Source organism: Leishmania martiniquensis, chromosome 30, assembly GCF_017916325.1.
Source record: "Leishmania martiniquensis isolate LSCM1 chromosome 30, whole genome shotgun sequence".
Taxonomy (NCBI): Eukaryota; Euglenozoa; class Kinetoplastea; order Trypanosomatida; family Trypanosomatidae; genus Leishmania; species Leishmania martiniquensis.
In genome coordinates, this window is record NC_090165.1 from 532369 (window position 1) to 547566 (window position 15198).

Genomic DNA, 15198 nt, shown 5'->3' on the forward strand with positions numbered 1-15198 from the left:
GTGGACACAGAGACGTATTTAGTGCCCTTCGGGCGTAAGAGGCGGATGGCGACTGACCGTTTCGCCCTTCGTCACCACAGTGTTTTCTCTAAAAAGGAGGAGTGGGTAGGAACCTGTGCCGCCTCGCTCTCTTTGGATGCCGATTGGGCGGCGTCCCCCCCGCCACGATGCACTGCTGCTTTTGAGTTGTGGTTCGGGTAGCGGGGGGCTCTTCGCACAGAAGGCCTTGTGGATGCGTCTGCGCGGCATTTCACGACTCGGCTCCTGTTTTTTTTTGCTACGCGCTTCATCTCTTTTTCTGTTGCTTCACTGCCCCTGGTGCCGTGCCCACCGGCGCTCATCTTCGCCACCGCTGTCGATGCCGCTTCCTCGCTGCCTGCAAAGCGCCGCCGCAGAGAGGTTGAGAGCTCTGCTTTCCTTGGGCCCATGTGGCGCTGGGTGTCTTTAGGTGGATGGTGCGGACCATCGCTCATGCTTGGCAAGCTCGGACTTCGCCCAGCAGAGGAGTCCCTCCCCTTCGACATGGTACGCTGCACCTTTGACGGTTTGGTGGAGCTCACAACGAACGGCTTTTCGTCGTCGCTGCATCCTCCGGCGCTGGCGACTTCAGCGGGTCCTGCGGCAAGTCGGAACGCCTCTTCTGACGTGATTCACTACAGCTTTTCTGCAACACATGAGGACGGCTATTTCCCGCAGGCCTCGAGAGCTTCGCCAGCGTTGTCCTCCGAGGCTGCCTCCTCATCTGCATCGATGTGCTTTGCGCCGGATCCGGTGAAAGTGTGGTTGTTGTTCCGCAGCCAGCACGCCTGCTTCACCCACTTTGACCTGAACAACGCGGATGTGCAGGCGGAGTTCCGGAGACGTATTCGTGCTTGGGAAGCTTTGCTTTCCCCGACCACTACCGGTGACGCTGGCGGGGAGCGTGTGCGTCCCGTCACCTTCATCCGCACTGTAATCGCAGAGAACCCGGTGGAGGAGCTAGAGATGCTGCCGCGATTCCACCAAGCTGTGCGAGAGCGTACTCGTGGGCGACTTCCCTTCCGCACCGTTCTTGTCGTGCACGACCAGGCGGACACGACGCAGCCGCTATGCGCAATGCCTCAGGAGTCGAAAGAGCATCAAAGCCCGTGCATTGTGTGGAATCTGAAGCGCCAGCGCCCGACTCGGCCGTCCTGTCCTGCTGTGGATGCGATGGGCGAGACTTCGGCAGCCGCTGAGGTGCCATCGTTGTTCGACGAGTGCCACGACGGTTATCAGGCGATTCTCACAACCATGTCCAAGAATGCGAAGTGGCGCTCGCTGGACGCCTCGCTGCCGGCGTACGAGGAATACGTCAGCTCCCGCGGTGCGCCTTTCACCCCCTATACGGAGCTGAGCCGCGTGGACGGGGTCCCAGCTGTTCGAGGCACATGTACCGGATTTGGGTCGACTCTCTCTGCCGCACTTGGCCGCTGCGTCCACTGTGGGTGCACCGATGGGCATGCCGTCTCTGCAGCGCAGTATGACAAGCACAAAGGGTGGCAAGAAGAAGATCTAACGGAGCTACTGCTGAATTATGCCCTGCACCACTGCGACGAGGTGGCCGCTGTAGAGGCGACAGCGCTTCGGCAGAAGCGCGGCGCGCACGAGACGTGGCAGAAGCTTCGAAGCCTTCTCTCCGATTGAAGCCTGAACCACGAAAGAGGGAAGCCGATGCTTCACTCTGGCCTATCGGTCTGCGAGAAGCAGAGGCACGATCGCACACAATGGAGTGCGCGGTCAAGTCGACGCCGCGTCACTTGTATGCAGTCTTAGCGGATGCGTACGCTGTACACCTCCCTAAACGACAGACCTGGGTGCAATGCGCCGTGCACACGAGCCCATGCGCGTGCACTGACCCTCCTTGCGCTCCTGCTTGCCGCCAGATACTAAGGGGAGGCTTGCAGGCGGCAAAAACCTCTCCGCACGCCCGATTTGCACGGCTTTCTCGCTGGCATCTTTGCAGGTCGCTTGCGTGACCATTGCAGGGCTCTGCATTAGTGCCGTCTCTGAGGCCCTGCCTCATTGATCTCTTCATACGAGGATTCTTGGACATTTTTCTTCTCGTATTCACTGGAGGTCTAACTCACGCAAACATGTGCACACGCGTCGCGTAGCAGGATGCGATGCGCGTTGTTCGTTCTTCCTCAATGGGAGCTCTTTGTTTTTTTTTTGGAAGGGCTTGTGTCTGACGCTCTTGACCTCTCAACGGTCCCGTTCGACTGCTACTTTTGTCCTCCCCGCCCTCTCACTCTTCCTTCCGCTCTAGATACACGGCCGCTGTGATGGCCGACAAATTAGCGGACGATCACTGCACTTTATACACAAACGCAGAGAGAGTGTGTGTGTGTGTGGTGTCTAATGCAGCACGTGCAGTAGACGCCAATGCACAAGCGCAAGCGCCACTTAGCAGTGCTCGGTCTCCGGCGCTGTGTGCGCAGTACCTCTCACTCTTACGACCCCTTCTCTCCCTTTTTTCTGCCCCCCCCCCCCCTCCCCCACACGCACACACACAGATACACACAACAGTAATCATCATCATCCGTGCTTCTTCGAATAGGTGAGATTTATCCCGATCGCACATCAGCATCAGCGCGCGCTCACTGAGCAAATGACCGCAACGCCTTCATCGCGGGTATTTTTGGCCTCGTGGCTTGAGAAAAAGATGGAGTGGCGCTTCGTCTATGAACAGCGCTATTTCATGCTCGATGGCACTCGCCTCAGTTACCGCCTCGACGAACACGGCCCGGAGAGGAAATTCGGTACTATCATCTCCTTCGATCCGTGGCACGAGAGCGCGAAGGAGGACCACTCCAAGGGGTACAACTTTACCGTGTGGCTGCTCGAGGGTGGTTCCTGGGCACTGCGAGCGGCGACGCGGGAGATCTACGAAAGCTGGCTGCAGGCTTTTCTCACGGTGCTGGTGCCCTCCACCTCCACCTCTGCGGCGCCCAGCGAAAGTGGTGGCGTGCTCAGCTCGCACGACACATCGATAGCAGCGGAGGTCGCCGCGACGGCAGGGGGACCGTCTCCCGCACACTGCGAGAGTGAGGGACTCCGCTGGTCTCAAAAGGCAGGCGAGCGCGACGGCACCATGAATGGTGCCGATGCAATACCAACGGAGTCCGCCGAGGCCTCCCAGAAGGCGGCGGCCACGAACCCAGCCGCAGAGGGGGCCGCCCTCACGGCCGCCGCCATCGCTGCTGCCACGAATAAAGGCAAAACCGTCTCGATCCCCAGCGTTGTGCTGCTGTCTTCCTTGGTCGAGAAGGAGACGGCCTGGCGGGGCCGCTGGAAGCCGCGCTATATGGAGCTGCATGAGGGGCGCCACCTCGTCATTCGGTCCTCGGCCAGATCCAAGACGGAGCGGCAGCACTATGTCGTCGAGGCGGTGGACCCCTCGCCTCTCGTGAGCCAGGCGGTATGGCTGCTCTTCACCACAAGCAATGGCGACCGCTTCTGGGTTCGCTATGGCTCCGCGGAGGAGTCTGAGCGCTGGTACTCAGTCTGCCGGCGGATGCTTCACGTGGAATGCTCATGGCACTGGCTGTCACTCGCTGAAAACGACGTTGGCCGCTCCCTGCGGCTGCGGCAGGCCACCAGCGGCCATTATAACGGCCTACGCCTGCACTACCACTCGGCTACAGTGGTGCCCTCATTCCAAGAAGGAACGTGGTGCCCATCGCTGTACATCTTCGGGGGCTCGGACCGGTGGTGCAAGCAGGCGTTCAACCCACAGGCACGTGCCTTTCTCCCGCACGCCGAACCCACGCATACCACGAATCAACTGTGTACGATGGAGCTGACAGGTCCGCACGTGATGAGGCTGTGGCATCCGGCACCCTACCAGGAGGGCCCACATGCGTTGGTGCGCCCCATTTCGCGCTACGGCGCGACTTTGACGTGTATCCCGGTGGAGGCGCCACGGTCGTCTGCCGGAAGCATCTCGGCGTCGCAGGCAATCGGGGCACGCGTCGTGCTGCTTGGTGGACTGTTGGCTGGCGGATATCAGCCACCCACCACGGAGCTGTGGAGTGTGTGGCGTAGCCAGGCAGTGTGCGTCCAAGGCGTCGAAATGCAGTGGAATAGACACGACCTTCCCCCCTATGAGCTTCCGACGCTGGCCTTTCACGACGCAGTGTACGTCCCGTGGAGGTCTGCCGCAGCACTCGCGCCAGGAGCGCAGCAGAGCCGATACCCCGAGATGCAGGGCCACGTCGAAAGCGGGTTTCTTCTTGTGACAGGTGGTCTTGATATGGAGTACCGCTGCAGGGCAGAGTGCTATGTCGTAGTGTGGAATGAGACAGACGGCGCCGCCGCGGATGACCAGCTTCGCTCCATCGGCGCGACGACCGAGGTCGACCTCGAGAGAGCGCAGTTTTCAAAGCCGACGGCTTTCGCTTTTGGTCAGCTGCCAGAGCCTCGAGCGTTTCACCGCATGGCCGTCATCGAAGACGGCACAGTCGTTCTCGTTGGCGGCCGAGGGGTGGAGAACGCCACCGTAAGCCATCCTGTCCTGACCCTGGCGCCGGAGGTGTGGTGGCGCGCGTCAAAGGTGTGGAGAGGTGCCGGAGGCATCGCGGCTGATTCTGCATCACCGTCCGCGAGCAACGTCAATGTTGCGGGGCCTTCGAATGAGAGCCGGTGGCCTCTGACGATCGATGGAGGTGAGACCGACGTGGGTGCGGCAGATGACGCTGAGGCGCCTTCTTTTCAGTGGCTGGCACCGCTGTTTGAGAGCTCAACAGCCACGACGTCGTCCACTGCGCTCCGCGCAGTAACTGCAATTCCAAGTGAGATGAGCGATGTGGCAGTCGCTGCCACTGGGCGTGGCAATCGCGTGGTGGTTATGGGGCAGGTCTCGCAGCCTCGCCAAGAGGTAAAGTTCTACTTGCTGGACTTCGAAGCTGTCGCAGCACCCACTTCAAACGGTCGATGCCTTCGATTAGGCAGCATCAATGCAGGGCAGCCGGTCCCTGCTGGCACGCGGCGTGTTCGGTGTCAGGAGGTGGTTCTCTTCGTCGGCGCCGTGCCGAATCGGGTGGTGGGTATTACGCTGCACGTGTACAACGGCTACCTGCTCGTCATTGGCGCTTGCATAGCGGATAAGTCCAAATCGGAACCATACGAACTATGTGGACCCCTACGTATCTTGCTGGAGTGACAGAGCTACTGCCGCCCCCCTTCCCTCCTCGCCCTCTGTCATGGCCTCCACCTCCTGGAATCGAACGTGATCGACGTGTGTCGCGGACACGGGCGACGCCTTTTCTTTTTCTTGGTGCGTCGCATGTGCTTCCGTATCATAACTTGTAGGCTCGGTGGCGAAGGCCCTCTCTCTAGTTATCCTCTTCATTGGTGTGTGTGCGTGCGTGCGCGCGTACTTTCAGCAAAATATCTTTGCCACCTTCACCGCTGCGCGCGTATGTGTATGTGTTTGACCATGTTGTTTGCGGCACCCGTGGCGCGTTGTCTGTCATGGATGTACGGCCATTTTTCCCCCACCTTTCGCTTCGGTGAAGAGCACTCCTTAGGCTTGGCTGCCTCTCCTTCCTCCTTCCCCTCGCGCGCTATTTTGTCGCTTTGGTTTTCCTCGACATGCTCTCTTTTTCGCCTTGGCGCTTTTCTTCCTCATTCTCGGAACAAAGCTTGATCGGAGGCGCGCCGACAAGGATGGGGACGTGTGAGCCCCACTGAGACACAGCGGCGTCAGCAGCCTTGGCCCAGCTGGCCTCACACATGCGGCCCACGCACGCGTGCACGTGTACCCCTCCTCCTCTTAATGAACCCTCCCCCTTCCCGTTCCCCGAGCACTTCATCTGGGACTCCTTCGCTCTACCGATGCACTCTCAGCGCCAGTCCCCTACACACACACACACTTTCCCCCTCCCTGCCTCTCTTCAACTCCCTCTCCTTTCTCCCTCTCGTCTGTGAGCGAGACACGCTTGGGCGCTCGTCCTGCTACAGCGCACGTGACATGTGCGCCTGCGGTTTCAGCGCAGTTCGAAGGCCGCCGTTCTCTTACCATTTGTAGAATGCAACCGGTTCAAAAGCTGCGCGAGAATGCACTCTCATAGCTGACGCAGTGCCCGCCCGTTCCGTGAAAACACTAAGCGTCTTCTGAGCCACTGCGCACCTGTTACCTGCCACTGCGGCTCCGCATTGCGTCTCTCTGCGTTTTCTTCCGCTTGCCCGCACTGTTCGAAGGCCGTCATCCTCTTACCAGAGTGTAGGGTGTTTTCGGTTCAAAGACGGTGCCAGATAAATTGACGCTGCTGTTTTCCATCAGGCTCACTACTGCCTGCCCGACCACGGATGGCATGTGCGCTGCTCCGAGGCGCTCAACGACATACGCACCCTCTTCTCACCCGCCTCCTGTTTCTGCTAACGTCTTTCCGAGAGTGGGGCGAGCAACATGAGGTGTGAAGGCAGGTGAAAAGCGGGCTGCGGGGGTGCTCTCGCCCTCTGCTTGGGCGCCGCAACGTGATGATCTCTCTTCTTTGAATGTTCTTCGATCGCAGCCACTGGCTGCCATGAGAAGCCTTATGAATGAACCCTTTAACTCTGAAGCGGGCGCGAGCAGTAGAGAGCGTCGGCGACGAGGCTGCAGTCGGGTGGATTGCCGGGAGGTCTGTGCGGTGTGGTAGGCTGCGGGGGCGTCTGTGTGCAGTCACGCTGAATTCTCACTCTACTTCGATCTGTTCCACCTATCTGTTATGGCAGACTCAGAAGGCTTTTGTGCCGGTGCGAGTGTGACGGCTGCAGGATTGCCATCTAAAGCAAAAGTGCAGAGCACTGCCATTGGTAAAGGCGGGGCGGCGCTCTTCAAGTTGGAGCCGATGCCCCAGCTTCTCGACTACGAGGTTCTGTGTGCCCGGTGGTATTATCTAGCGGTCCGTAGGGCAGACACTGCTGGGAGAGTGCCAGGTGTGGTGTGTACGGCACCGGGCTAGTGCCTCAGTATTGTATTTCGATGGCAGCGCCGTCACTGTTGGGCAACGCGGTGTAGTGTGTGAAGTCTGCCTTCTACCGCGTGAGCCGTTTTCGCAGTTTGTAGAGCGGACGTCACAGATGCATGCAACCCAAATCTTTGCCCCAATCCCACTGAGACGCGGATCGCTGAGGCATGAAGCGAACTGCCGCTGAGTAAGGGGAAACATCAGGGGTGGGGGAGGGGAAACGGAAGGGGGTTCCTGTAGGAAGAGCCGCAGCAACATGAATGCAGAAGACGCTGCGCGCTCTCTATGCGGTTTTAGGTAAGGGTGGGGTAGGCCTCGCCGGCGCTGCCCCCGCCGTCGCTTTCCTTCCGGTCCCCCTCCTCACCTCCGCCGCTCTCGGATCGCAGACGCCCGCTGTGTTCGCCTGTACTCTTTTCAACGGAAATGGCAAGTGGAATGGAATATAAATGACACTCGGCAGCGTTCTTTCGTGGGGATGGGGGAGGGGGGAATAAGATGGCGGCATGGGCGCATCCTCGGCAGGTGCCCACACCACCACCCCGCAGCGCACCACGCCCGCTTTTACGGTCATAGAGCCCCTTGTCATGCCTGCTTTGTCCCGAAATCGATACCCTTCTCTTTTTTCGTTGACAACGCTAGCTCATTGCACCTTCTCCATCCTCCCTACTGCTCCTTAACAGCGATTTGTTTCTGCTATTATCCCTCATATCGCTGCCCCGGTCTCGCCGTGGAAACGCCGCGGCAACGCTCGCTTCGCTCTCTGTGATCCCCATTCGCCTGCGCAGAGGATCGAGCACACATAAATGCGAAAAAAAGAGCTGACACGAAGCGAAACAAGAATTCACAGACACCACTCCTCCACTCAAGACTTCTCTGTCTTTGGCTCGCTGATACACACACACACACATAGACGAGAGCCCACAAGCGAATCTGAGCGGCAGTGGGGAGCCCCATAATGAAATCGAGCGCAGTGTTCTGCCGCGCGGTGACAGCAATGCTTTTGGCAGTAGCCCTATGGGTGCTAACTCTTGCAGCGCCATCGGTAGCGGTCACGGCCTCACCTGCCACGAGCGCCGCCCGCGCTGTACCGCTCTTCGAGCAGCTCTTCGCCCAATCGTTCCAGGTGAGCGTTGTGACGCAGTCTTTCGGCGCCTTCAACGCAACGCTGCGCATTCGCGCCTCGCTAAACTTCCCGGAGAGAGTGCAGGGTGAGCTGATCCCGATCGGTGAGCCGAAGCTCAGGAGCGGGAGGCAGACTCAGCTTCCTCACTTCCAGCGTGCCCGTAGCGTAGAGGATGAAAAGTTCTCCAGCCTCCCGTATCCCGTCTCCGTCGGCTCTCGTCGCACGAACGGCAAGAAGAGTGGCACCCACGAGAGCAGTATACGCGGCTTTGCCTTCGCTGGGGAGGAGGAGCGTCCCTCGCTACTCATGGTGGATCTGCACCTCCGCCACAGCGACGCAATGGAGGGTGCGGCAAGCGTGTACTACCTGCCGGCGGAGCTCACGGCGCTGCGAGCGCAGTGCGAGGGCATGGGAGAGGGCAGCGTGCCGCCGTCTGCGACGGTCGAGTTTGCATTCCGCCCCGAGGTGGGGCATATGACCGGCAACCCCCTCAGCGATGTGGCGGACCTCGCCTACGTCTCGAGTGCCATCGTGGCAATGGGCGGCCCCAGCAGCACTCCAAAGGGGTCAGGGGCAGCAGGCGAGGAGGTCGATGGCTCGCCAGCAGCAGCGGCGAACCAGGGTGGCATTATCTTTCGCTGGATCACCGAGCATGAGTTCTCAGCACATGTGATGATCCCGATCGCGGAGGCGTCGGTCTCAGAGTCGACGCATATGGAACGAATTTGGGTCTACGGCTACACCCCTACCTCCAAACGTTTGTTTGATCGAAAGCAGCCTGAGGTGCCGTGGTATAACAAGTACATGATGCTCGGGGCAGCCCTCATGGGCTTCGTTGTACAGGTGGTCTCTGGTATTACAGAGGGCAAGAGGCGTGCACAGGAGAAGGCGGAGCTGGAGGCGAAGCTTCTCGAGCAGGAGCGTAGCAAGAAGAAAAAATGACAAGAGCGTACCAGTTATGATCCCTATGAGCGCAATGCCAGAATGCAGATTGCGTTTTCGTGTGTGAGTTTGAAGAGGGCCCAGTTGACTGGCAGCTTACACGTGTGTGTGTGTGCGTGGGCGTGCGCGCGTTTGTCTGTGTCTGTCCCTTCGGTATCGATCTAACTGATGCATCTGTGTCGTTAATGCGCAAGTGAGCAAATAAACGACGAGTCGCACACATGCTGTCGCGCCAGCATCAGAAGCGTTCATATATATGTTTTTTTTTGCTCCTCTCAGGGCAACCTTTTCCGCGGTGGAAGCACAGAGGGCCAAACGCGCGCACACTACTCCACATATCGCGTATTGCTATAAATGCGCTGTAAAAAAAAAGGAATAGGGAGGGGAGGCGCCGCGACAACAGGGGAGACCGGCGCCGTGAATGGTTTCGACGCTGATGGAGAACAGAGGTTGAGTCAGGCAACGTGCCAAGCTCTACGACGACGTAGCGAGCGGCACCAGATGCTCTGCCAGGGCCGATAGCCGACTTCTTTTGTAGCCAAAACAGGCTGCGGATGTCAGCAGGCACCCAGGAGAGAGGGAAGGAGGTGGCGGGAGCATACCCACCCAACAGCGATGGACAGATTTTGCCGATGACAAATTTGATGTGCCGTTGCAGGCGGCGCTTCCTTTCCGCCACTCCCCCCTTTTTGCGCCCCTGCAGCCTTTGCATCACCTCTTCCCCTCTCCAGAAGCTTTGCGCCTTCCGAGCCGGGTGCACATCTGTGTAGCGAGAGGAAAGGGGATGCGAGACGTCTCCCTGCTACTTGTTTTTTCTTCTTGCGCTTTGTCCTATGGAAAGTCATTACACAGCTCGATGAGTGACGACCCTCCAGCCCTTGTCGTGTACGCCGGGCAGATGGCAACTTACCTGTGCGACGGTGGCGACGTGCAGCCGACATACCCTGTTGAGCACCCCATCACCGAAGATGTGTTGCGGCTGCTGCGGCAGGAGCAGCACCAATCAGAGGTAGCGGATCCACGTGCGTCCGCCTCCGCGTCCGCTGCGACGGACATGTCAGGGGATCGCGCGTCGCGCGCGAGGCAGCGAGCGCAAGAGATCCGCTCGCGCATCTTTCCTCTCATGCAAGGCCGGTATGTAGTGCTTGTTGTGCCGTTAAGCAGCACTGCCTCTTACCGTGAAGAGTGGACGCGGCTGTGTTTCGATGGCCACGTCCTTGCTAGGCAACTGGTCATGCTGACCGATACCGTCGCGAGCGCCTTCGCCTGCGGCATGGACAGCGGCATCGTAGTGCACGCCTCCTTGGCCACGGTGAGCATGTGCCGGGTCGAGGCGGGGTGCTCCACGCGGTACAGCAGCTCGCGCATGGGCAGCGTGCAGATGCTGTGCGGGCCGAAGCTGTCTCTGCAGCTAACCGGGGAATGGCCCAGGGCCGCTTTTTCGGTGGCCGCCTCCAATTCCATCTCGATGCCCGCACTGGAGCACGCCAACGATGGGGAGGTGACTGCTGCGTCAGAGGGTGGCGCTAGCCATTACCTCGCCGGCAGCGGCGTTTGCGGATTGGCAGATCTGACAAGTCCTGAGTACCGAGACGCTTTGATTCGCGTCTTTGGATTTAAGGCATACAGCGCTGTCATTGTGCACGCTCAGATGGCGTCACAGCAGCGCCAAATCGAGGCTGTAGCGTCTTCAGAAGGAAAGGGCAAGAGCACTGGCTCCCAGCGTTCGCCATCCCTACTCGCTGAGCTGCACCAAACGTACCCGGGCGCAGTTCGGCGAGCGCCCGGCCAACTGGAGAAGCTTCTTGTCCGGGTAGTGCAAGGTGCTCCGACCACGCCTACTTCCGCAGCCCGTCGAGAAGGCCGTGAGCCATGCGTCCTAGCAGGTGAGGCCCTCGCTATTCCCTACGTACGCGAACTATTTGACTTCGTCGTTAGGCACTGCGGCGATGATGTCTGGGCAGAAGTGGAGCGCGAACGGCGGGCACGGAAGCGATCATCCATCGCAGGGCGGCTGCACCAGTGCCACTCTCCCAGCCAGCAGGAAGGCCAAGGAGGCACACAGGGCACGGTGGAGCTTGAGGCGGCGCGTTGCGCCATCAAGGGTGGCTCCACTGAGGCAGCCACATGCACGCGGCGGCAAAGCTCTAGCTCAGGTAGCAGCACCAGTGGCGACAAAGATTTCTGTGAGGAAGACGAAGAGGTGGAAGGCGAGAGCTCCTCCTCGAGCGTGACATCGCGCTCGTCTTCCATGTCTTCGAGCAGCGAAGACAGCGTTGAGGATGCGTGGCTTCAGTCGCAGCCGACACCGCTGCCAACGGCACCCTGGTGGATACCGCTCCTCGGCGGATCGATTGTCAGCCGCATCACATATAAGGACGTGCAGCGCGCCGTCATCACTGCGGAGGAGGCACGGGAGACAAATGGCACGGTGGTGCACTGGAAAATGCTTCTCTGATTGCCGCCGTGCAAAGGCGTGCCGGCCTCTCGATGTGCTCCCACACACGCAATCACACACAAAGATATATATATATATTCTTCTTCCGCTTCTCTGTAAACAAGCAGCACGCTGCGTGCAGGAGGTGTGACGACCCGCAACTGCGTTGGGGAGTAAGTCCTCGCGCCGGCGCAGGAACTGAAAGCGTGGCATTTTCTATCAGCGGTACGTGTAACTATGCGGTTCTCTCTGATATCTCATAAAGATGCACTCGACAGGCCTCGAATTGTGCCTTCGCGACGAATACCTGTCAATGATGTGTGCCACATCGCTGCTGGAAGGGCTGCGCTGCGCGTTTGTGTGGTCCTTCCTTCAGCCACCTCCGCGCCCTCCACTCTGTCCTAAACCTGCTCTTCGCTCGCTTCCCCTCATCTCTCGCTGAAACAGCTGCGAACACTGCACACGTAGCGAAGAGAAAAAAAGATGTCTCCTCCCGGTCCGCCGTGCTTCAACTCTTCGACTGCCTAAATTCCTCTCGTCCAATCTGCCTCCACCCCTCATGACAGCAACCGTCCACTCTACTCCATCTCTCACGCACTGTACTTATAGCTGATGTCTGGCCCGCTCCCTACATGACCCTCTCCGGGGTCTCTTACCCCCCTCCTTTCCATTCCCTTTTACCGTTTGGTTTCTCACCATTTCGGCTCATGCAATGGCCCTCGCCGCCCTTTCCAAAAGAAAGGGAGGGGAGGATAGGCTGAGAGCGCCCACTGAGACCGCGCCCACAGCTCCCAACCAAATCTCACAGACTTCGACGGGCTACGTGCACCCGCTACGACTCTGAGGGGGAAAAGTGAGGAGGGGGTGCACAGAGGTGTACAGCAAAAAGGGGGCTTTGTGCAACGCGTAAATAAATGAGTTTTTTTCTTTCCGTAGGGATCCCCTCCCCCTTCCTCCTCGAGTCAAGCACAAAAAAGCGCCCGCACACATGCACACACTTGGATACACACGCGCTTACAGCATAAATCGATTATATTCTTCATACTTGAGTGCTATTTTCGCTTTAACCGCTGGTGGGGCATCCACATCTATCCATTTCATGGCACTGTGCGCTACGCGACCACTTTCCCTCTTCCCCTCCACTCACTCACTCACACAAAATCGACTCTCTCTCTCCCTCTCTGCCCTTTAACACACCGAGAGCGATTGCCTCTTTGAGGGCCACGCCGGTGTTCGCTGCCGCCTCTCCCTTCTGTTCCGTTCATTTTTTCTCCAACAGTACCTCCTCTCTGCCTAGAGAGCAGTTGTGTATGTGTGTGTGTGGGGGGCAGCGGCACGATTGCGCACACCTCTTCTGCGCTTTACGAAACCTTCCCCCATCGGGTAAGCTCCACTGCCCCCTTACCCCCACCTCCTACGCTTGACACGCCTGCCCTCGTCGAGGGCTTGTGAATGCTAGAGAGGAAGCGGGGCGCCGCCGTCTGAGCTCTCCAACAAAGACTTTTGCACAGCCAACCTGGATGAGGATAGACGGCTCGCCCAGGACGAATCGGATGTGGCGGCGTTGCAGCAGAGGTAGGCGAACCGCGGCCGCGCGCTTTACTTGCTTCGAATTTGATGTGGTAGAGCAGCTCTTACGGAACAAGCGATGGAGTACTGCGTTCTGCTTGAAATGTTTACACTCCTGTACCCAGCGCCCTTGGCGGTGGTATGCCCTTCGGGCGCACAGATACGAGCAGCTGCCGCCGCCTTCATCGTGGCCTTTGCTACGCTTGTTCGGGACGTCTTCTTGCGACACTCGCAGACAGGCACATGTGCGCTTGCATCTATAGATGTGTATGTGTGAGTGTGCAGTGTGTACTAGCGCCGCGTTTTATTCTTCGGGTTGCCGACTCGGCGGTGCGACGTCATTTTTGCTTGGCGCAATCATCTCAAAATCTTTCGTCTTGGAGAAGGATTGAGGAGGGCGGGGAGGGAGGTACAGGAGGAGAGAGGGGGGGCGGGAAGTGAAGACACATCATTGGCCGCTTCCATCCTCTCCTCGCTCTCTTTATCAGCCTGGGAAGGCTCGTTTGTCAGGATTATCTCCAAAATAAGGTGCGGTGATTCATCTCCTGTGTGCGTTCTGTTCCCCTTTTTGTTTGGGCGGGTTCGTTGCTTTTTTTGTTTGCCTCTTCGATTCCGTCTCGGGGTGATGGGGGGAGGGACTGCCCGCGCGAGGGTGAAGCGCATTGGAGGTGCGGTCTCGCCTCTTGGGTGCATCTGGTTCTCTTCCGCTCCCGGGCTCGGTGCTCCTGAAAAAAAACACGCATCGCCCTTTAATCAGTCCTTTTTTTGTTTTCCCACTGTTTTACGTGTGTCTCGTGTAAGCATTAGCGTCGGAGGGCGTGTGTGCTGAGGGCTTCTCATTCACACTTGAAACTCACCGCAGCGAGGACGCCAAGGAAAGGGGAAGTAAAGCATCGTGGGGCGGCGAGAACTGGTCGCCGCACTCTCGGTGAGGTGGGGGTCGCCCCTTCACAGATGCCTGTATACGTTTGCCGCACGGAGGGGCGGACGGCAGTGCTTCAGACAAGGAGAGGCGTCCAATGCAGCACGTAGGAAGTGCTTATCAAGACGCCGACGGCAGTCATGGATGGAGGAGATTCGGCGAAACGCGTGAAGAAGGTGCCCATTAGTGCGCTGGCGACTCCTCTTGAAACGGCAGTGTATGCGAAAAGAAATCGTACAGAAGCGAGTGCGTGCGGCTCTTTTTTTTTCGCTGAGGTGAGTACGCACATGCACGTAGACTATAATGTGCACCTTTTCTCTCCCCCATTCCGCTGCTCATCTGCGCGTGGATGGCAGGCTGCACCAGTCTGCACAGAGCGGCAAAGCAGACGTGCACATCTGCTTTTCATCTTCTGTCTCCACTGCTTTCTCGGCAGCCGCCGCAGAGGGCAGCGCCCTTGCGCAGAGGCACCGCTGAATCTGGGTGGCTTAGCGCGCAGCAAGGAGGGTACGACAAGAGCCCTCCGTTGCCGATCATGGCGCGCCCTCGGTTTAGCTTGAGCCTTCGTTCTCCCCTCCTCCTCCTCTCCCCCTCCTCTCCCCTGACTGCTCCCTCTCTCCAATCTCTTTTCCTTAGCGCTTCGATGTCTTTTCTCTTCTTCTCTCTCCCTCTCTCTATTGGCTCCTCGCTTTGGTGCGCGCTCGCGTATGCGTGCACGTGTGTGCTTCTGCGCCAAGCGGCAGTAAGGGCACGAAGACATATATGGTGGTCCCTCTCATTTCTACGCGGCCCCTTAATCCCTTTTTTATTTGTTCTGCGGGTGTGCGTATGCCGGTGCTTGTGTGCTCGTGTGTGTGTGTGTCCGAACGTTCGGTCCCCTCCACGTATTCGCCGCTACTCAGCGCCATTTCCGTCCTCTTTTTTTGACCGCGCTAAGCAGCCGAATTCGCACACATCCGCGCGCACAAGCGCCTTTATCAGTCGGACCCCACATTCTTCAGGCCGCTTGTCTAATTATTTTGTTGCCTGCTCGGCTCATGCAGCTCAACTCAGCTCTTTTCGTGTTGGTTTCTCCTCGCCAGTGTAGGCGTCACTTTGATGCAATGCCGTCGCCGTATGCCCGTTGCCTGCGGAGGAGCTCTCCTTTCGCTCGCTCCAATTCAGTAAGGTCGCGTCGGCGTTTGTAAGTGTGTGCGTGCTTCGTTCGTATCCGTCCGATAATCGCGGGCGT

General features: G+C 58.7%; 4 protein-coding genes across 4 annotated transcripts; all 4 read left to right on the forward strand.

Moving 5' to 3' along the window:
* Window positions 1-426: 426 nt before the first annotated feature.
* Window positions 427-1665, forward strand: LSCM1_03775 (uncharacterized protein; the record flags this gene model as incomplete). Its single annotated transcript, XM_067321308.1, has 1 exon — window positions 427-1665. One exon carries the CDS (start codon window positions 427-429, stop codon window positions 1663-1665), a length of 1239 nt encoding a protein of 412 aa, XP_067176676.1.
* Window positions 1666-2629: 964 nt separating this feature from the next.
* On the forward strand, window positions 2630-5182 carry LSCM1_03776 (uncharacterized protein; the record flags this gene model as incomplete). The annotated part of the gene is made up of 1 exon (XM_067321309.1): window positions 2630-5182. One exon carries the CDS (start codon window positions 2630-2632, stop codon window positions 5180-5182), a length of 2553 nt encoding a protein of 850 aa, XP_067176677.1.
* A 2747-nt stretch (window positions 5183-7929) lies between these two features.
* LSCM1_03777 (uncharacterized protein) lies at window positions 7930-9039 on the forward strand (the record flags this gene model as incomplete). The annotated part of the gene is made up of 1 exon (XM_067321310.1): window positions 7930-9039. One exon carries the CDS (start codon window positions 7930-7932, stop codon window positions 9037-9039), a length of 1110 nt encoding a protein of 369 aa, XP_067176678.1.
* Window positions 9040-9895: 856 nt separating this feature from the next.
* LSCM1_03778 (uncharacterized protein) lies at window positions 9896-11497 on the forward strand (the record flags this gene model as incomplete). The annotated part of the gene is made up of 1 exon (XM_067321311.1): window positions 9896-11497. The coding sequence occupies one exon, from the start codon at window positions 9896-9898 to the stop codon at window positions 11495-11497; it is 1602 nt and encodes a 533-aa protein (XP_067176679.1).
* Between the last annotated feature and the right edge of the window lie 3701 nt (window positions 11498-15198).